Source organism: Athene noctua, chromosome 4, assembly GCF_965140245.1.
Source record: "Athene noctua chromosome 4, bAthNoc1.hap1.1, whole genome shotgun sequence".
Lineage (NCBI taxonomy): Eukaryota > Metazoa > Chordata > Aves > Strigiformes > Strigidae > Athene > Athene noctua.
In genome coordinates, this window is record NC_134040.1 from 60436611 (window position 1) to 60464490 (window position 27880).

The 27880-nt window shown below is 40.5% G+C and overlaps 1 protein-coding gene across 1 annotated transcript in view; it reads left to right on the forward strand.

Annotated features, from left to right (window-relative positions):
• The first annotated feature begins 423 nt into the window (after positions 1-423).
• Positions 424-27880, forward strand: part of EMCN (endomucin) — a 57206-nt gene continuing 29749 nt past the window's right edge. Inside the window, exons 1-4 of the mRNA XM_074903998.1 lie at positions 424-573; positions 18238-18297; positions 20524-20610; positions 21009-21122. Of these exons, the coding sequence (XP_074760099.1) occupies positions 513-573; positions 18238-18297; positions 20524-20610; positions 21009-21122 (322 nt within the window). The 5' untranslated portion in view covers positions 424-512. The remainder of the gene's footprint in view (positions 574-18237; positions 18298-20523; positions 20611-21008; positions 21123-27880) is intronic.

Here is a 27880-nt window from a genome sequence, read left to right on the forward strand (position 1 = left end):
TCAAGGCCACTTTATACAACACAGAGAAGAGCCAGGTGACGGCTCCTGTTGCTTGTTTTGCTCCTCTGTTCTTGCTCCCATTATCCCCCACTACCCAGGCTCCTCACTGCTCATAAATGTCCCCCTTAAAAGTATCCCCAGCTACAGTATGAAAGTTGGTGATATATAGCATATTCTAAAGAAAGATTTGCCTCTGCTCAAAAACCATCCTGACCTCGTGGCCGAAGAAGAACAAAATAACGTATTAACAAAAACACAGTTCACTGCCAAAGAAAAGGAGTTCCTGTAAGGACTGAAACAATAAATCTCCTCCGTACTGAACTCCCAGAGGGAGTATGTTGTGTTTCCTCCTGTTCTTTATCAAAGTCCCCAAAATAAGCAGGAATGGGCAGTGACTAGGCACAGTCTCTACACACCTTTTTCCATGGAGTAATTAAGGCCTGCAACAGAGTGAGAGAGCACTCCCTGCCCAGCTGTGTAAGGGAGAGCTGACAGCACCACCACCACCAAGCATGAAGATCCTGGGGATTGCCTTCTTTTTCCTATCTGTACTCTGTGTTTGCACAGTAGGAGGTAAGTTCTTTGGCTTTTTTGGATAGACTTGTCATATCTGTGGGGTGTTTTGTGAGCAAAATCTTAGCTGTCAGTAGCTGGATGCTGCTTTTTTTTTTTTTTTTCAGTTCAGTGATTGAAAGACTGTGTGTTGGAGGAGAAGGTACTAACTGGTAGTTGAGTTATATGTGTTCTGTGAAAAACTTTCCTGCCATTGTATTTTTGTGACAGCTCTCTTTCTAGGTGTCATGAAGCTCTTCAGTCTGAGAGTTAAAAGCAGAGGTATATTTACAAAGGTTTTCTGTTCTGTTTTTCTTCTTTGAAATAAAGCATCTTTTTTAGAGAGGCCTTTAAGGGGAGGGAATTGAAATGTCTGTCAGATTCTGCAAATAATGCCTTTGCAAACCAAATCTATCCTGATGGATTTCCCTGGCAATATACCAGCAGTAAGTTTGGCCAAGGGTATCTCTCAGAAATTGTCTTAGTTTTGCCCCCAGAGATTTAGGGGTTTACAGCATTTATTGAGTGTCAAATAATGAGGGATTCAAGCCTAGGGATGATATTAGTTAGACAGGAATATCTTTTAAAAATTATTCTCAAATGCACAGATTTAATCAAGCTTTGTGGTGTTCATATGGTCATTGAACTTCTGTTTTCATTATTTTTCAGCTTGAAAGATCCTGCTTTTAAAGTGGAATTAACTAGTAAAATCTGAAAGGGTGAGAGAACTGTAATAAGGGCCAGAATCTATCATCGCATTTTCAAAAAGATACATTTGAAGTCAAATCTGCTTTTTATCTGTCCTTTCATTTGCTGGCCCTCTGGTGTGAATACTTATAACCAAAGCTTCCACAAATGCCTATAAGGGATTTTATGAATCAGAAGTTTAAAAATTGATAATGCTAGATTAACTGGTCTAAAAAAAGTTAACTTTTGCTCAGATTATAGGTTAAAATCTAAAAATGTCTTTTGTGGTGTAGTTTATGCTATTGCTTGGGCCCACTGCTGTTAGGAAAAAGAAATCAATAAAGGAGATTAAAAATAAAATTGTGCCACAGAAAAACGGTTTTTAAAACTATGTTAAGTAAGTACAAGCCCTGAAAGTCTGTGCTGAGGTACTATTTATTCTCTGTCTGCTACTTCTAGTAAAAATAGCCTTCCTGTCATTGTTAAACGTTTAATTTCACAACTTCTGAAAAGCAAAGTGGAGTTGGATCAAAAGGAGCATATTTAGCACAACAGTCCATAAAGCTTATCAGAAAGCAACATGCAAAGGTGGGAGGAATTCTGTCTATTTTATACAATCCTTTCTTTAAAAAGGATTTTCCCTCCTCTGCGTGATATGAACAGGGCAGAAATTATGACAGTGAATAAGCAAATTTTATGTAGGATATATTTGCTCTGAACAATTTTGGTTCTGTAAAAGTGGGTTTTTTTTTTAATGCTTTATTGCAAGGTAGACATGGTAGTGAAATTCTATTGGTAAATTCACATTAGAAAAATAAGAATACGTGTTAGGAAATTTGGAATATGTCTCTGTTTACCTCATGAAAGTAAAAGTATGTAATCTGGTCAAGCTTCCTCCAGGCTACCCCATGCACCGACCTCTTAAGGCAGAAGCAGTTTTATTGTCTGTTATATGAGGCTGGACCAAAGTCTTTGGCTTTCCACTGTTTGTGATCTCTAAAGTGGCCTAGACATCCAGGCTGCAACAGCAGTATCTTATAATTCGAAGAGAGGAATGGATTGTGAGGAGGCTGACAGCAGTCTCCCTCATGCTCAGTGTCCCTTTTCTGAACACTGGAGGCAGCAGCAACACATTTCTCCAGTAGCTCAGAAACACTTTCAGTATTTTAAAATTATGCTCAGTAAAATTTAGAGAAGGTCAGATCACCCCCCAGTGTTTTAATACTCAGTCTCCCAGGTTTTGGGGTAGTTTGTCTTCAAAGCTTACTGAGACAAGTAACATGGGTGCTTGCAGCCTCTTCACATAATACACACAAGTTGCTTGTCTTTTTATTTTTTGTAAGTCATGCAGAAGTGGACAAGGGTGTTTCCACTGTGGTTAGTAAAGAACATACCAAATCTCCTGTGGATCTTCCACATTTCATGCCTTCAGCCTCTATGCTGTTGGTGCTTTCTTGGTAATTTTCTAATTCATCTTGGGATCTTGCATCTTCAGAAGTCACTAATGTTTTGGTGGGATCTACCCTCTGTCAACAAATTACTAGAGGCTCAGTTATGTACGGATGTGGAGGCCAATAGCCTCTTGACAACTTGTCCCTCCTCTCAAGGCTTTTCGCAACCCTTGGAGAGCTAAATGACATGCTTAAAGCAGGAGTTCCTTTATATTCCTCTCAAGGTGTTCACTCCTCCTGGCATATTGCCCTTTATTCTTACCTGCTCCAAAGTGTACCTCAAATACAAATGCTTTCTGCAATCAAATATAAATGGTCTTGAGTCTGTGTCAGGATGGTTACTTTTAAAATGTGTAAAGATGAAGTTAGTTTTTCTAAAATATGAGGGGAGAGGAATTGGAATGTACTTATAATGTAAGTGCTTAGAGGTTACATCTTCCTGTGCCTTGGCCTTGTAACACAGCATGACTATGGCTACATGGCATAGCTACATCTTGTGGCACACTGCGGCTTCCTTCCCACTCAGGCACCCAGGTTTCTTTCTTGCAGAAATGATAGGAGAAAAGAGTGAGGTTGCGCTCCTCTTAGCATCAGTCTGGATGCATTCAGGTTATGCACTCAGATGTAGGAGCTGGAACGTACTGCCTCCCGTTGTAGATGTACAGTGGGTGGGTTTATTAACATCTGATTAGTGACCCCTGTTGACAGCTAGCAGTACCTTTCTCCAAGAGTGCTCTTGTCCAAATTGATGGCACTACAGAAAAACAAGGGTGTTTTTCATTTTGGAAAGGTAGGAACAAATCTTGGCATTGAGAACCTGGTCCAAAGGCCACTGAAGCAATTTGGAGATGTTGCATCAGCCCTAAGTTACATCTTTCCCAACCCTCTTCCCCATTAGGAGGATGCTGTGGAGCCTGGGACATCATCACAACACTACAACACAGCCAATTAATCCTGGCTCCCAGGCTGATAGCTTGAGAAATGTTCCACTGAACCAGGGCTCCTGTAATGATTACATACATTTGCTGCTGCCCAAATTCTGCTCTTATCGATATTAACTAGAGGAGATGGAATAGCCTTTTCCTTTTCCATCTTCTGTGCTCTTAGGTCACAAGCCTTCAAGTCTTAAAAAAAAAAAATAAAAAAAAAAATTAAAATGAAATGCTAACTAAACCATTTTGAGCAGTTAAAGCTTTTGAGCATGGTCTCCCCTTATTCTGGGTTGTTATTCATTGCTGTGCTCTGAGAGAGACGCGCAAGGCACAAACTGTCACAGTCAGATCATTGTCTCATCTCTGAAAATTTGAATAATGTTCATAGGCTTTAGATTACCAGCTGCTTTTTCACACTGATAGCTTGCTTGAACCCAAGCTTTTAATGTCTTGAGAGTTTGCCTGTTGTGAAAAAAGAAAAAAAAAAAAAAGGGGTGGTGGTGGTGGTGTTTGGGTGTTTCCCCTGTTCCTAGCAGTTTGCAAGAGTAGCTTTCTCAAAAGTCAAATTGTAGTGCTAGAGCTCACCATAGCATTTTACTGAGTTTTTGTTTCTGTACAATTCTTTTTTTTTTTTAATTTCCTATTTTTTTTTTTTTTTTCCCCTGCTACCACATTCCTTTCATTCATTAGAGCTTTCTCATATTGGGCCAGTTTTGCACAATGGATTTTAAAGGTGTATTTATTAGTGGACAGAAGAAAACTGCCTGTTCTAGCCCCAAACCCAAATGCAAGTTTGCTGCATTTACTGAGGATAGAAGCAGATGGCTTGATACCTGCTTGATAAGGAGATTATGATTTGCAGCCAAAGTAAATGGAAACTGAATTTGGAGGGCAAGCTGCCTGCAGCATTCATCTCCAAACCTGGGAATATATAATGTCATATAACATGCCCAACAAATGGTTGTCTCTTCTGAAAATTTACCAGAATGTTTTCTCTTTTATTTAGCTGTTTCTTTTATCTGGATTAAACCCTAGAGTTCTTACTAATCTTTACTCTTTTATAAATTAGAATACAAGATCTGCTGAGACTTATGTTTTGGTTTGGTTTTGATGTTTTTTTCTAAATAGGAAAGGACCTTGAAATTGGTCTCCAATTGTTTATGCATTTAAGTCCTGTGTGAAGAATCTGCAAAAACACAAATTAAAAATAATCTTTAAGAAACTCTTAATCTAGGGAAGGGAGTATTTTTAACTGGTATCTTTCGGTAGCCAGGCTAACTTCACAGTCTGAAGATGAGTAAGGCTCCACAGTAAAATCACATGAGAAAGACATCCTTATTACTTGTGTTCCTCTTGAAGGGGAGGACAGGGTGTTTGTTTGTATTTTTTGCCGAGACAACTGAAGAAAGACCCTTTAATGGTTTTATTTTGCAGTTCTGTAAACAGAGACACAATGTTGGATTTGTGTGTGTAGCAGCTGTTATTTCCAAATACAAGTCAAGAATTAAAAACCTGTCTCCCCTAGAAGACAAACATTTACATTTGGTTTCAGCTAGCACTCTAAAAATAGGTGTCCCAGATTTAAACAGAAAAGTCAAAACCCTGAATCGCACCATGTCCTGCCATGAGAGCCACTGTCATTGTCCCAGAACCTGAGCTATCCCTTGGCATTCATCTTGTGAAAGTGGATCCTTGGATGCCCTAACAGTGGCATGCTGTATCAGCCAGACCTACCTGCAATAGGAAAAGCGATTTGACACAATTTAGTATGATGCTATCTCTACGCTGTGCCTTCTGAACCTACCTCCCCATGTGAGAAAGCTGTGCTCTGATGATCACTTGCTGATACAATGGCTCTAAGGGAACAAAATTCAGCAGGTATTGATTTGTCCCCTTGCAGGTGAGGTAGAAAGGGGATAGAAAGCCTTCTGATGCCACCTGCACATGTACTAGAGGCAGGTCTGGAGGGGTCCAAATTAATTCCAAATTTATTTCTTTTTTTCTCTGCAGGCAGGCTAGACAACGACCCCCTTCAGGCCAGAATAACTAGCTAATACTCCAAAGGTTATGTTTCAAACTAGTAGTAGGGCAAGGATTTTCTTACTGCTTTTATGTGGAAAGTGGGTGCTTGCCTGACTTTGGTACGGGTGAAGATCCTGGCCTATTTACCAACAGAGTATTTTTACAACAACTTTTAATCTCTTTTTTCCAGTGGCACTAACATGCTCCTAGGTGTTAGCTGCATGTTGTAGATAGCAACGCATCTCTGGTTGCTGAAACCACAGAGCGAGTGGCACATAGTTTTGCATCATATTTATCCACTGTAACCTTTCTGCCTTGTCTTATCACTCTAATGAAATAACGCATTTTGCTGGGATGGGAGCACTACACCAGCCTTGCCGTCTGAAGATTTCTACAAGATACGTAGTCTTTCTAAAACGTACATTCAGTTTGTCTTAATGTGTGATTTCTCACTGTGGTACTTGGTTTGAGGAGTGTCAATGTAATCAAAACTTTAGGATTAAATCAATTAAATCCCTGATTATATTAATAAGATGTTTATGCTTCCTGCAGATTTCTTCTTTCACAATCTTTAGCAGGAGATTAATGTTGTATTTGGGCTTGACAGGTTTGGCTGTTAAAGCAACAGCTGATCAGAATGGCAAAAGTTTTGGATTTTAGTTAGTCTGAAGAAAACAGTGCCTGGAGATTTACTAACCTTCCTGGCCAAGGATTTGCATTATTTTCCTCTGTAAAATACCTTACTTATTTGTTAAGGCATGTTTTGTTGCATGTTAATTATTTGAAGTGATCAGAGCCCCATATATTTCTTAATTTTTTACTAGTTTTCCTACTTCTTCACATGCTCAACATTGAGTCTAGGCTTTTATTTCAAATACAGCGTTGTTAACCTTCTAAATGTTAATGTGCGTGGTGTTATCTATCCCAGTGTGAGGACAGTCTGAAATCATCTTTCTGTGACAGATGAATTACCCTTCCCCATCTCAGCATGAGTTGTATATCACAGAAATATAGATGATGCAAATATCAGTGTTTGCAAACTCATTCAAAGGCTGTCGAAGTAAAAATATCACCAAACATTGTTGGGTGAAATGTCAAAAAAGTTTAGGATTGCTCTAGCAAGAAATGAGATATTCAAATGTTTTCACCCCAAAATTCCCCATGTCATGTCTCTTAGAGAGGAGAGACTTTGGACAGAATACACGGCTAATGGATAATGCTTCTACTGTCATTCAAAGAGCCCCAAAACCAAAATCTGTGCATGCTTTTTTTTTTTTTTTTTCCCCTCCAGGAATTACAGATTCTCTGAAACTTCTACCAAGTTGTCTGAACCTTATTTCCCCTTGACTACTACAGATGGTCATAAAGGCAGAAGTCTGTGGCATGTCGAAAGAAATAATTGGGGACAGCATGCAATTTGATTGTAGTTACTCATTTCTGCACAGACCTGTTAAAATCTCTTTCTGAAAACTACTGAATTCTTTGAATTATGGAGCTTTCTGGACATCCTATGGAATTTAACTATGCTTTTCCACAAAACACATACGTCTTGGAAATTGTAGCAAACACCAAAAGCTGGCTGCCCAGACAGGCTATTACAGTAGAGCAGCTTTAGGTTCTCTTTAGGAAGTTGTGGGTTTTTTTCTTATAAAAGTAATGTGTTAATATATTTTCTGCGGTTCAGAAGGCAGCAAACATATTTACCAAACTGTTGGTCTTCATTGGCAGCAACTTGCTAGAATAATTTCCAATATGTAACAAGGGGAAGAGATCTATGACAAATAACCCAGTCCCCAAGATGTGGCACTGACAGCAAGAGAAGGACACAGCGCAGGTATTAGAGGCAAAAACCTTCTGGTGCAAGGACTGTTTTTTGGTTCTCTGCACATTTTATCCTGTCTAGTTCAAATGGCTTCAGTGGAGTCTATTATTTCCCTTTGCATGCCATTTCCCATGCTAATGGAGTCATGTGGCTAGTGAGTCTTAATGCTGTTGAATTTAGGTGAACTAGTGCACGATTTATCTTACTGTCTTGGTGACACTTTCTTGTAGTGCACTGTTTGCTTCCTGCCTAATTGCTTTCACCTTGCATTTCCAAGAACTGGCAGAAAACACTGTTTTCAGGTGGCAAATGGGGATTGGTCATTTATGGAAGACATGGCCAAGGGAGAAGAAGAGTAGAAGGGTTTGAGTAGGAATGGAACAACTCATTCACAATAATTGCAGTTGTCATGGGTAATAAAATTACACTAATTGCCAACAAAAGTACATGTGATGTCTATAGCTGTTCACCAACCTGAAATGATCAGCTTCCAACTCACCATGACTTCCCAGTGCACTGGCTGGGACCTGGGGTTTTGACAGGCCTGAGCATCCTCAACATGGTGCACTTTCTGCTCCCCTAGGAAGCTGGGTTTCAGTGCTGGCGTGGCTATTGCAGCAGTTCCCCTGCTCTTTGATAGAGTAGGTCCTCAGTGCTGACCCTCTGCTTCAAGTGGTATTGGTATTAATATTCCTATTAACAACTTTCATTTTTAAATGGGAATACTTTGGAACATAAAACACGTGAGAAAAGCATTTCAGTTTTGCATCTGAACTTAGCAGCTGCATCAGACTGGTAGAAATTCAAAGTAACATGAGTATTCAATCAGCTTGGCAAGATACTCCCAGACAAGGCAGTCTTCGTCAGCTGTATGTGCCAGTTACCGAAATCGGATATTTTCAAAGTATATCTTTCACCTTTGCATATAATATAACTCCAGTGAGATTGTACTCCACTTCTTGCAAAGCCCATTTTGGTCTTTCCCTTCGGGATATTCTGTACCATTTAACCTTTGTTCTAGGCAATGTGGAGAAGATGAAGAGCAATTGAGCATGGAATTACATTAATTATAAAAGCAATTTACAGTGTTTCCACAGAAGTTTTCTGACAGGAACAGGTTTTTGATGCTCCAGAGGCTCTCAGAGCTTTGTCAGGAATAGAGTGGCATGGGTGGGTGTGGCTGAAATGGGTGTTTAGGCCGATCCTGGATGTGCTAAAAATAAATACATCATAGCAGGCACTGCAGTGACCCCTTCCTGAGTTATACAATTAGTCATATTGCTGGAGATGCATTTGGATCACAAACATTGAGCAGAACAACTGTGATTTTACTAACTGCTGCAGCATGTTGCAGAGGAGAGCAACAATTGACTTGGGCTCAGCTTCCCCTCTGGCTGTTTTATATCAGTCCTACCCAAACACTCTCTTTCCTGGGAAACAAAAATAGGCTTGCAAATAGCATGGTAAGGAAGAAGCACTGTAAGCATTACCCAGAGAAGGATGTAGTTTTCTCTCCACCTTTGGGTGGGGGTGACTTACACCAATGCTCCTGTTCCTCTCTGTTGCAGAGGAAGGGGCTCTCCTTTCTTTCTTTTTCTTGTTCTACTCAGAAATGCACAATATGTAAAAAGTTCTGTCTATATAAAACTGCACCTATTAAAGACATTTTCAAATTGATTTAGCATGACTAACACAAGGGGGGTGGTGGTTTGTTTTTCATACTATAAAATAACCCTTAATAACTCCTACCTTTTATCTTACACATGGACAGACAAATATATCACCATCAAAAGGTGACAATCTGGTGGTTTAAATAGCTTTAAAGGGTTTAATTAAAACCTATTAAATAGGTTTAACAGGTTTAAATAAAGAGAAGCATGGAGCTTGGAGCCTTTGTCCAAGGCAGGCTGGAGTGCTGATGAGCATGCTGAGCACATTTATTATTTTATGGAGTGCAAACAATGTGCTCATCCCCCTGTAGTACACAGTAATAAAGATATCCACCAAGCTTCACAATAGGAGCAGAAAGTGCCTTGAGAAAGCTTGTGATTAAAAACCCTTGATAGGGAGTTTGCATTTCTTCTGAGTCAATAAAAGAAACCATGAAGCTGGCCAGTAAGTGCCCAGATTTCAATGTCCACATATGCAGAGAGGCAAAGCATGCTGTGCCTGGGTTATTTCAGATACTCAGTAAAAACACAAGCGCACTCATCCAACCCTTCTCTTACTGCTTTTGTTGAGGGGGAGCCCTCAACAACCCACAGCCATGTTAGCTGAGGCGGGTCCTCTGGCAGCTGCTTTTTCAGTATTTCTCTGTGTGGTGGATGCCTATGCAAGATCTGTTTGCTGGGTGCTTTGAGCAGGATTTGTGGAAACGGTGCTGTTTGCTTTGGGAATTAGTAATTCCCAGCAGCTCTCTGCTAGTGCTTGGTGTTGGGTCATGCTAGCCATGTGCCTGGGAAAGCAGGAGGAGCACTGGGGCAGTGCTGGCACCAAAGCTGCATTTCCTGCCTTCTCCCCTTCCTCTGCTGGAGAAATTGCAGCAGCTCCCTCCCTTTCCTTCCTCTCCTCAGCTCTTGCTGTCGGGCGCATCCAACCCACCCAGTTTGCATTTCCTCTGCAGAGCCCAAGTCCCACGTGGCCCCAGTTTCTGCTGCCCATTCCCAGGCCACACTGGAGCAGCCCTGTCCCTGTCTCTCTTTCCCACCTACAGGGCTTTGCATTTATGGTGAGACGGGGAGTCTAAACAATCTCAGATTGATGGTGCAAGGCCTGCGCAAAAACAAGGGGAGGTGTATGGAACTGTTCGAAAAAGACATACCAGGTGCTGATAACATTGCTAGGTGACTATCTCCTAGCCCAAAGAGAAGTCCCCCCTAGTCCTTGAAGCAACAGACTACCCAAACACCAGCATAAACTGGCCTGGCAATCTGGACAAAAGCCAGAGAACAACTGAGGCTGCGTAGAGCAACAGGGTGAAAAGTTCATCAGCGAGGAAGAAGAGGTACTTCATCTTTACAACACCTCCCCAGGAAGTTGCGACCCCAGCCCGGACCTTGAAGAGCTCATCGCGCAGGCGCAAGAGGAGGACACCTGATTACCATGACAAGCGAGGGGAGGCGGGGGTAGACTATGTATATGTATAGGCATTTTATGAATATGCACTATTTTGTAACATATAAGCCGGGCGGGAGCTGCAAACGATGCACATGCTTGTGGTGGAGCGATCCCCCATGCGCCCAGCGCTGAATAAACATACCCACTTTGTAACTCCAAAAGTTATAGAGTAATTTCTCCACAAAACAATGGTCTCCCTTCCCTAATGTCTTCCTCTGTCTTCTGTTACTGGGTTCTTTTGCTTTCTGCAGGGAGGGTGCCAAACCCTTTGGGCCCAGGAGCTTCTCCTTCCTGCCTTGCTGTCTTCCCCCATGCTTCATGTTTCTTCCCACTCTTTTATAGCAGGTTTTCTCTGTCCTGTGACACCAGCCTGCAAACCAGGACCAGGAGCTACAGGGGGGGAGTAGAAAGTTAAACTTAAATGTAAGATCTCAACATGTAGGATTTGTATAGTATGTTTTTGGTTTACTGCTGAAGAGAAGCATGACTGAAAGGAAGGTAACAGCTTGGCAAATGGGAGGTGGTTTCCCACCTCCCTAGGCAGTGGGAGTCACGGGCTTCCAGCTGGTTGGCATCAGGCAGCAAAGAACACAGCCTTTCTCCCTCTCCTCATGTTTTTTAGCACTGCCTGTAGTATCCAAGTACATCTCACAGGGATTCACCTTAAACAAGACCCGTGTAACTTTGTCGGGGTCCTCACAGTCTTTCCACTCGCTGTTGTAAGGTACTCACAATGGAGGAAATCCTGAGGAGAAACATGGCTTATGTTGCAGAAGGCTGCATTAAGAGCATTTTCAGAAGTGCAAAAACATTGTGAGACCAGGCTGGAAAACACTTTGCAATTCTGACTTGTGATGACATTGCCATGGCAGTAATCCATCACGGGACCCTCATTAGGGATGCAACTTTCACCAAGTGCCGTCACAGCGTTGAATAGTTGTGTGCAGATACAATCACAAACACATCTGAATGTATGCGTGAGGCATGCCATACCTTGTATTTCTTTAGCATACTGAAGAAATATGATGAAGACATGGTGTGTATTTTTGAGTTTGCTTCAAATTAATGGTTTGCAAATGGCTTTGTTTAACATCCTTTACTACACACTGTTATCAGCTCCAGACATTCACTGGATTACATCAGAACCTTGATTCCCACTTAAAATCTCGCTGCTATGACTACAGAGGAAAGATTTAACATATGAGTCCTTAAGGATTAAATGTACTAGAAGGAGTATTACTTTTATCAAATTAATTCTTTTAGAACAAAATATCTGCAGGCTTTTAATATTTTATTTAAAAAAAATTTCTGGAATGTTTAATTTATACATTTTGTATTTGTGATTTTAGAGGTTTTGAACAGGAAGAAAGGAATTGATGGTTTTGAACAATACTGTTAAAATTTCACTTAAGCCTCTTCTAACAGTAAATCCTAAATGGAACTTTTTGTGAGCTGGAAGCATCTATGCTTTCTCTAAGATTTTTTTGCAGTTCTTGCTGGTTTTCTAAATAATTTGCATAGGATGGGTTAGAAATTTTTAGCCAACCAGCAACTAACCTGTGACAAAAATTCAACACCGTTTTTTGATTTTAAGGAGTTTCATGTCACAATTTCAGTCTTAACAAAATATTTGAGATGAAATTGAAAGTACCACAGGGAAGAGTGTTCTTAAGATTTATCAAAATACTGTAGATGAACTCATCTTCTCTTAGAAACATACCTGTCTTGAACCTGCAGATTTCCTGGCAATGCATTTCTCTAGGTAGCTCATATTTGTGCAATTAGAATGTGGAGAGAAGGAAAAAAAAAAAAGCTGTATGTAGTGGAAATAAACTGCAGAAATGCAGAGGGAGGACTGAAATAACAACAGTTATCTAAAATTAATCCCATTCCTTGCTCTGTCCTACATTACAGCTTTCTGCAGTATTTTCAGAGGGTTGATTCTGCACTGAACACATGCTCTAGACAAACCAAAATATTGAGAAAGCTGAGATCAGTTGCAAATGAAAACGTGGCCACTTGTATCCATATTATTATTATTCTGTAAAATCCAAATGATATAAACTGCAAATGCAGTTGAGATTTGACCTGCAAATATCCCTGTTTCTTGCATAACTCTTAATGCCAGAGTGTGGTGCCATTGTGTGTTGCAGTTTGTAGTCTTCTAGAAAATAAAAACATATTATTATTCTTCTTTTATCAGTTGGAAAACGGGAAACAAGGAGTGTCTGTGTGGCAAAATGCATAGAAATACCCAAGCTGATCTGAATGAGGCAGATTAAGTTCCAGAAGCTCCATCTAAACTGTATTGTTCTACATAGATGTTCCAGGGAGGATGGAGTAATCTCTACTCTGCAGTTGTAGCCATTTATCTAATTTGTGATGATATATCCAGGAAAGCTGTAAACCAGCAAGCTCACACACTATTTATGGTAGCACAGTACTGCAGTGTGGATGTCACAGACATGCAGGAAATTGGGTAGATCCTTGAAGAACTGGCCAGCACTGTATCATTACAAACCAGCCATAAGCATAGGTGGCAGCTACTTTAAAGTATCTTTATATGTATCTTGGCAGAATATTATTCTGAAGCTGTTCAGGAAACTGAGCCTGGGTTTTCCAAACATTGCTTGTAGCACTCGGCTTTCCTTGGCTCAGATGGAAGTGCAACCTGGGTGTCCACAAAACATTACTGAGGAGGAAAGCCCAAGAGCATCTAAATGCTAAACCTCACCAGGTAGAAGTCCTGTTTCTACATCAGGAATTAAACCTTAAGTTTGATCCCTAAATGAATGCATTCAGGTGCACTTGAGTTCTGTTTGGAGGTCTTGAATAGTGTCTGAGCAGTGCCTAAGACTTGGTCTTGCTCTATACATATGGGAGCTGTGTTTATGCAATTACGGGTTGATGGGAGTTGAACTACTCATCTAGGCAAACCGTATTTTTTTTCTTTGGAGGATGTGTGAACATTTACACAAAATGCATTACAAAAGAAAAAAGAAATTTATCTCAATGTTTAGGGTAGAAGGTCATGAACTGGGAAAGAAAGATGGGTGAGGAGTGAAAACAGAAATAAGAGAAGTGTAAGAACTACACTGGGCCTGGGAAAAGATCAGAGAAGAGAATGAAGAGATGAAGCAGCAATATATGAAAGAGAAAACATAATAGAAAACAGAGCTCCAAGGTAAGAGTATACAGGTTGTGTATATTGTCAGGCAACAGCTATTTACCAGGAACTCTGAGAATATCAGTACCAGCTTTTCTCACAAGGATAGCTATCACTTTCTCCAGAAGGGACAAACCATCAGATGAAGTGTACAGTCTTATCATGGATACTGCTGGAGCAGCTGTTACAGGAGGCTCTGTCATGGTCATGGGGGCTGGAATAATTGTCATTTGCTTCCTGGAAAAAGATCAATATTTATTTCTGATCGTGTGGAAAGACAGAAAGCAAGAAAACAACTTTGATTTCTCCATGTCTTGTGTATAATGGCAAAGGCACAGGGTCACACAAACAACGATAATATAACATAATATACAATAAACAAACATAATAATGCTACCTTTAGAGTCTGCTTTATAGCCTTGAAACAGGGAATGTACAAGTTTCTTCAGGATACCTCTTTGATAATTGCTCCCAGCTACAGCCTTTTAGGTATTGGTCTAGTTTTGAGCAGGAATATTTTACATCCTCATCAGGAAAATGGTTAAAATGCCAGTTCCTGGCTGTTACGCCATCAGCTTAATACAGGCACCAAAATCCTGCAGAGTTTCTAGTCCAAATGTCTTTTGTCCATTACCTCTAGTTTCATCCTCAGTGGACTTAATGAGAGGTTTATTCCTTTGTCTTTGCTGCAACCCCTCACTTACTTGAATACTGTTATCATGTCTTCCATTAATCTTCTCATCTCTGGTCTAAACAAATGCAATTTTTGCCATCCTTCCTGAGAGGTTATTTTTTTCAAGACTCCTGATGATTTATATGGTTCTCCATTAACCACCCTACTTCTAGGCATTAAAATAATTTATTTTCAAAATCAGATATTGATGTCAAACCAGAGAGCATTTAAATTCAGTGATTCCTTTAATAAATATAATCAGTGTATATTTTGAATAATCTATTAATCTTTAAAAATGTTTTTGTTTTGACTTTCTGGCATCCACTTTTGTATTAGCTGTTTCATTTAGTGTTTTAAACTTAGTTGCTAGTGCCCTGTGTATCTTGTAGTGTATAAACAGAACTACTGAAGTAATACCATGCAGTTATTTCTGCTTTTTTTCTGTCTTGATTATAGCAATAACAGGCACCTAATTAACACAAGGTCAAAACCAGTTTATCTTCGTTTTCCCAGTGTAAAGGTAAAAATAATGAGAGAGAGAGGGAAGAAATTATGAGACCTCCAAGCTCAGACCTTGGAGACTGAAGCCTACATCCAAAGCTGCAGTTTGAGGATGATTGTGGCTGTTGGTCAGCCCTGGACGATTTCAGGAACTCCTTCTGAATTTTATAAAAGAAAGTTCAGTATTTCATTTTGAAATCATGTCTGAAGACCATATACAAATGATTGTACTGTTGCTTTAATTTTAGAACAAATGTACCATTTAAATCCAAGCCATAAAAGACAATAAAGGGAAATTCTGTGAACATGAAAGAAAATAAAAAAGACAAACAACCCAACAGTTACTGTTTTTTTCATTTTGGCCTTGTGGACATGTGTCAAATGTTTTTCAAGCTCTTCTTAATTCATTCTTGTTTTTCCCTGCCACCCTCATTGTCTTACTGTCTCTGGGCCTTCCTGCCCTTCTCCTCTTGTCTTCTTCCTGTTCTGTTATCTTTCTCCCAGTTCTGATTTCTTCTCATCTTATCTACTTTTAGATATTTTTTTTTTTCTTTTTGGATCTTACCACCACCACCACCATCCCTTTATTCAGCTCAGTGTCACGTCTGAGCACCTTTTAGCTCCATACGTGTTCTCCAGACACAAGGGTGCTACATGACAGGTCACCTATGCTCTTTTGGCTGGGTTTATTGCTAGCAAGCATGGCATATGAGAGAGGTTTGTGCAGGGGAGCAATTGCTCAGTAGATTTTGGCTACTCCTACATCAGAGTACATCGAGGTGCTTTTGTATCAAAGAGATCACTGCATCTAAATTTGCTGAAAAACATGCAATTGTAACTATTTGCTTGTTCATCATATGAGGCTGCAGCCAACCTGACATGAGCCGAAGCTCTTTTCTCAATAATTTTTGATCTCTTGCTTTTAACCCCCATAGGATTCTCCTTAGTCACAACTTAACATTGCAAATAAGAGCATAATAAGCCACCAGTTCTATAACTTGTTTTAATCAACCAGTTCCCCCTCAAATCCTGATAAGTTTGAGGCATTTTTGCATGTTGCTTTCAAGTTGATTTTAAAGTATTCTTAATTATCCACCATTTTAAGAATACATTTAATTTATAAAACTCTACTTTATTCTACTCTAGTAATCAAATTTATCATAGTTTATCTTTAGCCTGTGATAAAATCAGCAAATTTTGAATCATAACAAAACTGTGACTTAAATTCTCATTTTTTTTTAGTTTTGAGGAAATTTCGGCCGGTCAACATGGTTATTAAACTGAACGTCTTTAAAGGCTTTATATTGCAATGGGCTTTCCACAAAGTCGAGTTAGATAATGAGCTAATTGGCCAGCTAGTGCCTTTAACTGGTGTTATAGACATGGTACTTACTGAGAGATGTTATAACAAACCATATGAAATGTAGGCACTGTTGAAAAAACATTCTGTTTTAGTGCTGTGGCCTTGTGGCGTGAGGAATTACAGGAGCTTTGTCAGCAGCTTGTAATGAAAATGAAGAGATGGGAAAATGCTTGTTGTTTAGGAAAACAAGATTGCTTTTTGGTCTATTTGGATAAAATTTGTTTTCAAAGTATTTCAAGTGTGGATTATGAAGAGTTTTTTTGACTGGGTAACTAAATGTCCAGAAAACCAGTATTTTAATGCAGGGTGCAAGGGGCTGTGCCTAGCCTGACTGTATTCACATGTCCTGGGGAGTAGGACTGGGGCAGTAGCAGGCCCATAGGGAACTGATTTAACTCGATATGGGATATGCCCATATCAAAATCATCCAGCACATGCTGTGATGAAGCATTATGAAGGCGTCAGCATATGTAGAAAAGATATCCAAGAAAGTGGGGTTCACTGGGAAGGGGCAACATCCCAGTTGAGATGCATTAGAAATGCACAAGTGCCAAGAGGGCTGATAACACCTTACACTGCTTGAAGAGGAGTTGTAAGGGCTCATCTGACTAGACCTTAATATGTGCCCACAGAGCTCCTGCAATTGTATTATTGGGTTTATTTTCCAGGTTAGATCTGTGACTCTGGCAGGCCTCGGGTGGTACTCGTGAAATGTTAATCAGAGCACAGCATGCTGAGCAAAGAGAACAAAGCTGACTGTTCTGCCCTGTAGCCAAAAAAAGAGAGAATGCCAGCAGATATTACCATGAATGGAGTCACACAAGAATAGTGACATGCTGTCCTGACTCAGTTTTGCGATGTCTGTATTACAGCATGATAATGCAGCATGACAGGATGTCACGCTCCAAACCTGAAAGCACTGGGGGATTAGTCTGTGCCATGTTGCTCTCCCATTCAGTCACAGAGCTGATCTCTTCCTCCCCAAATGTACCCATCCTTGTCTCATAGCGGTGTAAAATGTTTGAGAAATGCCACTGTTTCTGACTCAGAATAGTTTTTACACCCCCTTCATTAACCCCCCAACTTCTTTTACTAGAAGGATACAAACACCTCAGCAATAAGACTGAAAACCTTATTTGAAGCCAAAACTCTAGTTGAGTTGTGCTGTTACAACTTTTCAGCACAGCCAGAAGATACAGAAATTACGTTGCTTTTGGTTTGGGGGGGAGGGGGTTGGGGTGGTGATTTTTATTTTGTGGGGTTTGTTTTGCAATATTGGAGACATTCACCTACTAACGTGACCTAGGATTTTTAAGACTGGCATAATTTACTGCAGTAAACTCTCAACAGCTGGAGCACTGCCTTGAGAGCAATGGGGAAAGTCAGTCATTACTTGACCTGGTGTTTCCCGAGCCATGCTCTGTGAATTCTCCTCTTCCCCTCAAACACAGGGGTCTGGGTGATGCTGAAAACCCCTCCTGAAGTGCTTGTACTAGTTAAGGAAGTAGTAGAATTTTGTTCCTCCGAGGCAGGAGAAGGGGTGCTTACTCCTGCAGCCAGTTATTTTAGTTAATCCTCCACCCTGAAGACCCAGAGAGGCTGTGGTTGTACTCAAGGAGAGGAGGAGCTGGCAAAACACCTTTAACAGCTCCAGTTTTTTTTTCCAAACTAGTATTAGAGACTCTAATATCTGTCAGAAAACCCACAGTCCGAGGGAGGAGGCCATAGCAGATGATCCGCATTACAGCAGTGAGGGCAAAGCTAAGAGATTTAGGATACAGCTTGAAAAGATTGCTAGCAGGGCTATATGATTTGGTTGCTTCTGGTAATAGACTTCTGAGGTTGGTTTTCCAGGAAGGTTCTTGCTGCTCTCTGCCTTAAATGCATATATAGCACTAAGTAGTTCTGGAAGGTGGCTGAAGTGATATAATTCATTCTGTGTTTATTTCAGAAAATGGTACTCTAACCACAGCCGTCAGTAAAAATGTGTCTACATCAACATTGAAGTCTGGTAAGTGTTCAAATTCATTGTTATCAGGTATTCTGAAACTCCCATTGTCTTTTTAGCTTTCAACTTCTCCAACTTCTGGGAGAAATTAGGTGAATTATTTCATGTAAGGTGATCGTAGATCAATGTATTTCCCTGGGCCTCTGACAAAACTCTCTTGGGAAGAAAGGATTGAATGATCTTAGTAAGGAGAGGGTTAATTTGAGCAGGCTGAAATTTTTGTTTCAGGTGAAAAAGGTTGAAATTCTGTGAGTTCCTATGCTCTCAAGGAGCGGTTCAAGTGTGATCAGATATTAACTAATTAGCTAATACTCATAGTTCAAGAGGCCAGATTGAGAATAATTTGGGAAACAGCATCAGTTAAAGGATATGGCAGCAGGAAGTCGGTGATTTGATGGGTGTAGAGAGGCATTAGGGGACATGGACTTTCATAGTAAAGAATTACACAATATATGCCAATGTTGGACCTCAGTTAAAAGGAGAGAATACATGTGCACAAAGCTGTCACTTGCAAAAATGCTACAGATAACTTCTTGAAGCTACTGATGTTGAGATTCACTTTGGGAGTAAGGGGGTGGCACCAGTGTTCTCAGTTTCAAAAGATGCACTCTCTTCCTCTCTGCTTCAGATAGTAAGTCTGTGATTGTGGTTTACAACTTCAACTGACACATTCAGTTCTCTTTATTGTGTAGCTTTGTAGTTATAAAAAATCAATATTGACTGTATTTCATTCATGGGAGCTAAATATCAACTCCTTTAGTGGTCTGAATATTGAAGACTGTTGCATATAATAAGTGCTGAATGTAACAAGTGATGCATGTGAGCGAAGAAAACTTGGACACAGGATTCTATTTTTTGATAACTAGCAATACTAATGAGTCTGGAGCTGAAAATACTGAGATGATTATGAAGTATACACTTGAAATGCTAGTAATGGAGGTGAATAAGATGCAGCCAGGTGAAGTATGCATATGTTATGTTTATTACAGCAGAAGAATTAGTCCTTTTCAAATTGTGTTGCAGTCCTGTGTTTCAAAAACAATGATGTTAATGTCTGTTTCAAAGATATTTCATACAGGCCCAACACCTCACAGTGAATCTCTTCAAATGTTTCACTGAAATTTCTCTTGAAGCTTTTTGTCACAGAAGGGAAAGCAGTATTGTTATTTACACCTATAAAAAAGCATCAGAAGTCCACTATGAGATTAAAGCAGTTTGTGGATGTGAAGCAAGCTCCCAAGGAGGTCCATTCTTTGAACACTGCTATTCTAGGTGAAGCACCAGCAAACTGAGGGTGGAGGAAGAGAGGATAAGTTATATTTTAAAAGTTATGGTGTGAACATTGCATTTAGAAGTACTCAAGTCATATGAGAGAAAATGACCTGTCACATCATGATTTGTTCGTATTTTTTCATGTATCCCATCCATGAAAAGTGCTAGAAGAGGTAGTAGGACACAGATTGTTATCAGGGATTTAAATGAGTCTCTGTAGCTGACAGTAGCACTTTCTGTTTGTATTAGATTACAGAAGTGAAAGCTGGGCTCTTAAAATTATTAGTTATGGGTTTTTTAGCCCAGATTCCTCAGCACCAGTTTGACCAGTCTGTTGCCTTGAGCATGTGCCAGGAGCACATAGGACCTACAGTATGCCATCCATGCACACACTGATTTAAACATTGCTACTGCCTTAGTGATGTTTGGGCATCTGTGCTCCCCTCTTTCTGTACCAGCAGCAGCTGAGGGTGATCCCTGCTGCCTGAGGGAGCCCTTTCGCCTCCTCTCAGCCTCCAAATCTCACCCCTCTGGAGGAGACAAGTACCAGAAGTCACCTTAAAAAGGGCACCAAATTCACCCAGGGGAATATCACTTACTAGAGAAAGCTATTCATCTCATCCACAGTGTCCTAAGCTTTGCTGCACACCTCAGAGGAATGCCTGTCAGGTGGGTTTTTTTCCCCTCAGAAATATGGGTGCAGGGGAAGAGGGTCTGGGAAAGCTATCCAGAGAAGAAGACTCATCTGGGGCTTGTCCACAGGCCAAACCTTCCCTCTGATACCAACCATATGCACTTTGAATCTTCTTCAAAAATGTGTGGGTAAGAAACCGCTGTAAGGGCCAGACTTTAAACAGAATTTCACTGCCTTTGTGAGAGATATATAGATAGACATATGTGATGTCTATTTATGCATGATAAAATAAATCAATAAAGTTGTGAATGCCTTTCTTGCAGTAACAGAAGCTGTAAATGGATCTTCACAAGCAACAATATGGCTGACAACAACTGCAGTCAGAGATACAAATGAATCCATCACAAGCAGTAAGTGAAAATTTCTTTGAGCTAATTGTTGATGGTGTTCCAGTGGTTGTTCGGGAAATTAAGCAGCAGTGTCTCTTGGTTTGGGAATTTGCCTTACAGATAGTGAGCTCTTTGGTGAAACCTTGCAGGTGTGCTTAGCAACTTCCTCCTGGTCAGGCTCAAGGCAGCTCCAAGCCAGGCCTTGTAACTGCATTATCACAGGTTTGTGTTCAGTGGCATGACGACTGATGGGACAGGGAGTGGCTTCCTCCACAGTGAAGGGAGTCCTGTCCCTGTTGATCTTCAATTTAAATGAAATATTCTTCTGGTAATGTAAAACTAGTCTGAAAGCAGGAAAATATGTGTGTGTTGTGTGTATACAAATTTAAGGAAAACATTTTCATTTTATTCCTTATTAGACTCTACGCCTCCTTCACCTAACACTACACGACAAATAATACAAGATAAAACAACACAACCACCAGTAAATGTGACCACTACATCGGCAGATCAAAGTGACAGCACAACAAACAGTAAGTGATAATTTCACTGAGCCATTTCTGATTCATTGTATTTCATTGCTTTAAAATAGTGTTGAGCAATAAAAGGAGGTTAAAAAGATTCGTTTGGGTTATGGATTTGGAGGTTTGGGGAAGCATAGCTATTCATCCTACATATTACATATCTTTAATGAATCTTGCCCTAGAATCTTACACAAAGAATATTATACCTTAAATTTGTAGTGGAGGTGATCTGAAGCCATTACACAGGATTTTAATCTAACTGTAATTGGGAGAGATGTATTTGGAAGTTTTTGATTTTTTTATTTTCTTCTGTGGTGTGGTGTTTCGGGTTTTTTTATAAGTATTTCATCAACAATAAATGATTCTATGTGATCAGAGCAGTGTCAGAACAGCCTCCCTTTTTAAAAATTTTTATATATGTTACAATGCTACAGTTAATTATGTTCTATATTACTATGAGTTGCAGTAGTGAAAGCAGAGAGGTGGAACTTATTACCCTGCATCAGTCTTAGGAAATACTTTTGTTGCCCGTGAATCTTCAGAATAACATGTGTGTTGGCCGAGTGCATCAGACTGGATTCTAGAAAAATAAAATAATTTTTTTAAAAAACCCATGTACCCAGCAAGTAGTTTGACTAATTTAAACAAGTATAACAACATCAAAAGGACCTCAGTAAACTTAAGATGAAATTCAGTCTCCCTTTTTTGTCTATGAACTGCACTGTAAATATTTGCTTACAAAAGACTGTATGTCTTTTGCTGAACCAGAGCTTTGAAATACTGATTTTTATATATATATTTAATTGACTCAAAAATTAAAAATAAATACTCTAGATATTTAACTCAGCAGTCAGTGGTACACCAATGTTTTCAGAATTGATATTTAGAGCATACTGAACTGTGACAAACGATTAGAACTTGAATTCTCTTCACTTGGTTTTCTTGCCTGAAAAGGGACTCCTGTGAAACAGACTGCATGCTTTCTTTGTGCAAGTTCTCCTTTACAGCCACACCTCATGGACCTGAGCCTGCTAAGCTGCCTGGAGAGCAATCCCGCTTAGTGGTTACATCTTCTACTGATGCAGCTTTCCTGCTGTGCTTGGTGTAGGGAGTAGTCTGATTGTCAGCCTGAAGCCTTCTGATTTTTGGCTTGACTTTTAAATGCCAGTATCGGTGAGTCTCAGAATACAGTCTGGCTGATGCATGAGCTGCTGAAGTGATACTGAAGGCCACAAAGAATCTTATTAAGATTGCATTTGTGACTCTGTGGGCCTGTCAAAAGACTGGGGCATGGAGCATTGCGTTACGGATGCAATTCGTAGTCCTTTTGGTTTGGCTAAGGTTCCTGGCTTGTGAATACCGGAGCAACACAGCCACCTGGAACTAAACCTTGGTGACAGGTAGAGCTCCCAGCAGGGGAAGGAAAGCTAACAAGGAAAGGCATGCCTGCCAGTGCAGCTTATCTCCAGCCGTTGCTCTGAACTGATGACCTGAAAAACAGGTGCTGGTGGTGCTGGAGGTACAACAGGCTTGGGTGTGAAGTTTTCACTAATGCTCTTCCTTTCTATTCCTGTTGTGTTCTCTTCCCACCAGCTAGAGTTCAGTCCCTAGTTCCTTGGGCTATGATTTGGTTTTAAAACTTATTATTTAAGTTTAAAAAAACCCCAAAACCTTGTGATAAAAATGGTTGATAAATAAACCTAAAACCAGGGCTTACCTGCCTCCTACTCCCCTTTGTAAAAAGGACTATTAAAGAAGACATCGGGAACTGCCTGCATTAAAAGACTGTATTTTCTTTCAACACTAAGTAGCATTTGGAAAAACTTGTGTACGTGAAAAACAATTTTAATGTTTTTTTAAGACTAAGTTCTGGCCTACATTTCAAGAAAGTCCTAACCTTGGCTTCAGCACAGAGGAGTGGGACGGGGCTCAAGGTAGAGCCTTTGGGACAGGGCATGGCACAGGGGCTGTGCAGATGTGTGACCAGCCCTTGCAGAAAACCCACAGATCTTTCAACCACCATCTGGCTGCTGGCTACAGCCATCTCTCTATTTCCACTTCACATGTTGGCACAGTGAGGTGCCATTGCCTTCACTGCATCCTCCCAACCCCTGCCAGCATCCCCAGCAGCAGCACAGGGCTTGGGGAGTTGCGATCCCTGAAGTGAGCTCAGGTGTAGCAAGACTTCTGCTCTCAAAATGGACAGGAGATTAAAGTTGTCTAGTCTCTCTTTTTCTTTTTCACTAGCACTCATTTCTCCCCCTTTTTGGACTGGCCATATGGGACTGAGGCAGAAATTGGCAGTACCTTTATGACACTTCAAAATTTACCTTTGCTACACCTGATTTTTGATACAAAGGAGGCACCTCTTATTTTGTAATAGAGGCCATCACTTTCTCTGCTTCAATTCCTGCTAAAAGCTTCAGCAAATGAGTGCATTCACACAGCAGAGATTTGACAGGGCTTCCTGTCTCCACTGCAATTTCTGTGGCTGCTGTCACCTTTTATTATCGATTCAGGAAGAGCCCCCAGTGCTCCATACGCTGTGAAATCATGCAAAAGGCTTTGTCTTTTTTTTTTCTTTTTAAAAAAGTCTTTAGTATTCTTTTCCTCTGCAGGCCATAAGTACTACCTCTTCCTCTTTGCCCTCCTGCCCTGTTTATTATATTGGACAACAGCAATTAGACTTGTCTCCCTAACTGTCTTATTAATATAAGGGGTCAAATCCAATAGTTCACACTTAGTCAGAGAGACCTCACTTGTGCAGTCCAGCCCCCAAAACAAGAATTTATATGGTGCCACACTACAACAAGTTGCATGTGCAATCGGGATTTCATATGCTAGAACATCTGAAGTTACGAAAGGGAATACAAAATTAAATGCAACAAAAGATTGTGTTCTTCCTCCCTTGGATATGGAGCAAGCAAGGTCAGTGCTCAAGGTATTAAATTACAAGTAAGGGTGGATTTTTGGCTGTTATGTTTCTGATTTATCTCATGCTGCTCTCTTGGATGATGATACATCATGGTGCAATGAAATACTAAATATTAAAAAGTGAGAAAAGGAAAGAGTGGAGAAGATTAACTTTTTTTATCAAGCTACTGGTAATTAAGAAGGAAGCTTTACTTTGGTGAAACTACCAGAAGAGGGTTATGGTAACATGTATTGCTCAATTGTCCTCAGGTCATTACTGCATGCTATAGGTAAACACTGAGTGTAGTTGACTCCTGAGATATGTTAGGCAGAGAGATGTTTTAAAACATATATTTTTAAATACTTGGGGTTTTTTGCTTACCAGAAAATGTAAAGTTGGCAGACAGTAGATGCAATCAGTTATGGGTGTAAACATTAAAACTGAGATCTGCCTGGTTACCTTCCTAGCCAATTTCGATTCTTCTGAATGGGAGTGAAGTTGCATTGAGTTTGCTACACTGGCATTTTTCAAAGCCTTCATTAATGCATTCATTAATGCAAACAGTTTCTCGGACTATTAATTACAGGGGCGCGGCCTATATGTGTGTTTATCCTAAAGATAGGAGCTTAAGGGAGAAGGTTTAGTCTTCCAACTAACAAAGCCCTCATGCTGGCATTTTAACATGGTTTGGGTGCAGTTCCTTCTGCCTTGTGAAGGTCTTTCCTTGATTCATTGACTGGTCAAGTAAGGTTTCAACACACATACAAACGTCTATCTTGAAGTGCATAGAGTATATGCAGAGTATTTGCTGCTTACCTGAAGTATCTTATGATGTCAAAGCTAGTTAGGTAACAGCCTGCTGTAAAGAAAATTTAAAGTACTGTGGGGAAATTCCAAAATATATGTTGATTATACATAGGTTAAGTAGAAAATCATGCTAAGATCAAGTGAGGATATGTGTCGAATTTCATCTGGTTAAAGAAAATGAAGGGTTTTCCGAGCACAAAGAGTAAAGAAATACCTGAGGCTCAGACAGCAGCTCTGCAGAGCAGCTTCAGGTTGCCTGTTGTTGATTATCCCTTTGACAAATACGTGTTAACACATAGTCATTTATCTTATCAAAATCTCAGCAGGGAGAGCTGCATCACCACCAGGGAGTTCTGCTGCTGCAGCAATCATCCCCATTTGGACAGCTATTGTACAATCTTTACTGCTTTACCATTTTTATTCATAATCAGCTGTTGACAACAAACCCATTAACCAATGATGTGAGTGCTTTTGCAGCAGCAGCAGCAGCCGCAGCCACCCTTCTCTGCTGTGCTGCTTTTCCACGAGCCCAGGCCTCCCCCTGCCAGGCAGGCAGAAATCTTTGCTGCAGCTGGCTGAGCTGGAGCGTGATGAATTACTGCAGCGATGTGTCAGTAGGGACGGCAGAACTGAGTCACCATGTGCCCGCGCAGGCCCCCGCCTGTTCCCGCGCAGAGCACGGGCACTGCAGTGAGGACTTGCACTGTCTCCTCCTGTTGAGATCAAATTAAACCTTGCATAGATATGAGTTATGGGATTTACTGAAAAGGCAGATTTCTAGCAGGCGTACTGTGCTGTCAGTGCTGCCATCGCGTACGCAAGCAGTGGCTGGATATGGATGCTTCTGTTCCCATAGGCTTTTGGCACAGAAGCGATTCGATCTGCTAAATGTGTTGATGGTAGAGCCTATGCTGTGTATTAGGTGAAAAGCTGGGATGCTGCTTAAAAGCCGCTTCAAAGCCGCTTCAAAGCCACAAGTCAGCAGAGAATTGGTATGCTAAAATTCAGTCTTATGGCACTGAAATTAAGGGAACCTTCCTTGTTGGGTTGCGTTTTTCATCTTGGATGTGGTGAAAACGGGCACAGAGACTTTTGCACTGTAGCATGTTTACTTCACCCTTTGACACTGGGAGCAGGGAGCCTGTTCTGCAGTCTGCCGGAATAAATGCAACAAGCTTCATTCCAAACCCTCGGTAAAGGTGTGAGTCATACTTGGTGCCACCCAAGTCAGGGGAATAATCTCACCCAGCCTGATATTAAAAAAAAATTAAATGGAAATGCTATTATCCCCCCCCCGTCCTGATCCCCCACGGAGGCATATCCAGCGCGTAGCCCATGTTCCCAAGAACAATCTGTTCTTGCAGTTCCCAAACACAAGAGGAGCGCCTGGGGCTGGGCTGCTGCCAGGACTGATAGGATGCCTGGAACGTGTGATCCCCATGGGAAAACAGCTCTCTCTGGGCTTACAAGGCAACTGGCTGCCTCCTTCCCCATCTCTCACACACACCTGATTGTTTTGCAGTGTTCACAATGTGTGTTTGTGTTCAGATGTCTCTGTACTTGAAGGCTTGCTGTTATTCTGCCTTACTTTTCATTCTCTCATGCAAGCTTTTACCAACTGATGATAAGGGAGCCACAAGATCGTTGCTATTACTGTTACAAGCCCATGCATCTTAAAGGGAGAGAGAGGTTCTTTGAGGTTTTTTGCTTTTTTTTTATAATTAATCCTGGATTAAAATTCAACATTTAAAAATTGAGTCCGAAGAACCAAAAGTGGAAAACCTTGCTTTTAAACATTCATTCAAGGCTTCTATGATCAGAATGCAGGAATTATTTAAGTTCTCAGATCCTTGTATTATATTATAGTAAAAAAATGAGCCCGAGGGGCTTTTTACACTCATCTCTACTGCAGATTAGGCTTGTATATTGAAGGAGTACAATGCTGAGGTTTCTGGGGGGAGCTGACAGTGAAATTATGCTTCTTATCACTAGAATCCCTGTGAAAGTTAGGTGTTTAAACCTGTTTTGCATAATTTTCCCTACAATTTCCTGCCATGCCTTGACATTCAAAGATACCGTTCCTGGCCATCCAGCTCCTCTCAGTTCCCAAAGTTGTATGAATCCCCTGACTCCAGTGGCTTCAGCTCACTCTTTCTTAGGTAATTGATTTTTGAAGCTTACCTCTCCAACGTATAGCAGTTAATAAACAAGAGGGGAAGGGAAGGGACAAGTTAAAGGTGTGTGGTGGTAGAATCCCTATTCTTTGGTGAATAGGTGTTGGGTTTATTTCCTAGGAAAGGGTTCTTTGAGGGGACAAACTGGTAATCAGAGTTTCTGAATAAAGCATGGGATGAAACATTCCTCGAGATTCTCATGTTGCCTGTGTATGATGTTGCACTCGTTTGAATAAAGTATGTCTTAAAATTGTTTTAGTTCCAGTGTCTGAAATTCATATGAAGAGGCACTGAAAACAGTTTACAGCTCAGTTGCATCTCTGATTTATATCAGAAAGGAAGTATAAGGTTACTCTTGGGCACCCCTATATTTTATTCAGTAGGCACTGTCTTGGCTGTTGTTATGCTGAGGTTTGAGCATAGACCTAGGAATTATCAGCTGTTCTGGAACAGCTTAAAATCATTCTTTTTGTCATTTGGTGACCTTCAGTTCCACCGGCTCAGGTGGTGCCCTGCACCATCATCTTGAACTCACCTTAGGCTGCAAATCTTGTGACACAGATGGCCTTGATCCTCTATTGACTGTGACAGCAGAAATAAGATGCTTTAATTTTTCATACATTACTTTTCAGGGGTATATTATTTCCTAGGCCTTAACAGCACAGAATGAAATAATTAACTCTGCGCTTAATTACAACCCCTAAAACTTTTTACAGCATCTCATTATGTGACAATTGTGACTGAAGCTTGCTCTTTTTTATTTTTTCATTAAATGAAGGTTAAAGATAGAGGGCAGTAAGCAAGCTTCTCTCTTCTGCTCATGTTGCTTTTGGTGCAAGACTGTCTAGTTATTCTGGGCTCCCAAGTCAGAG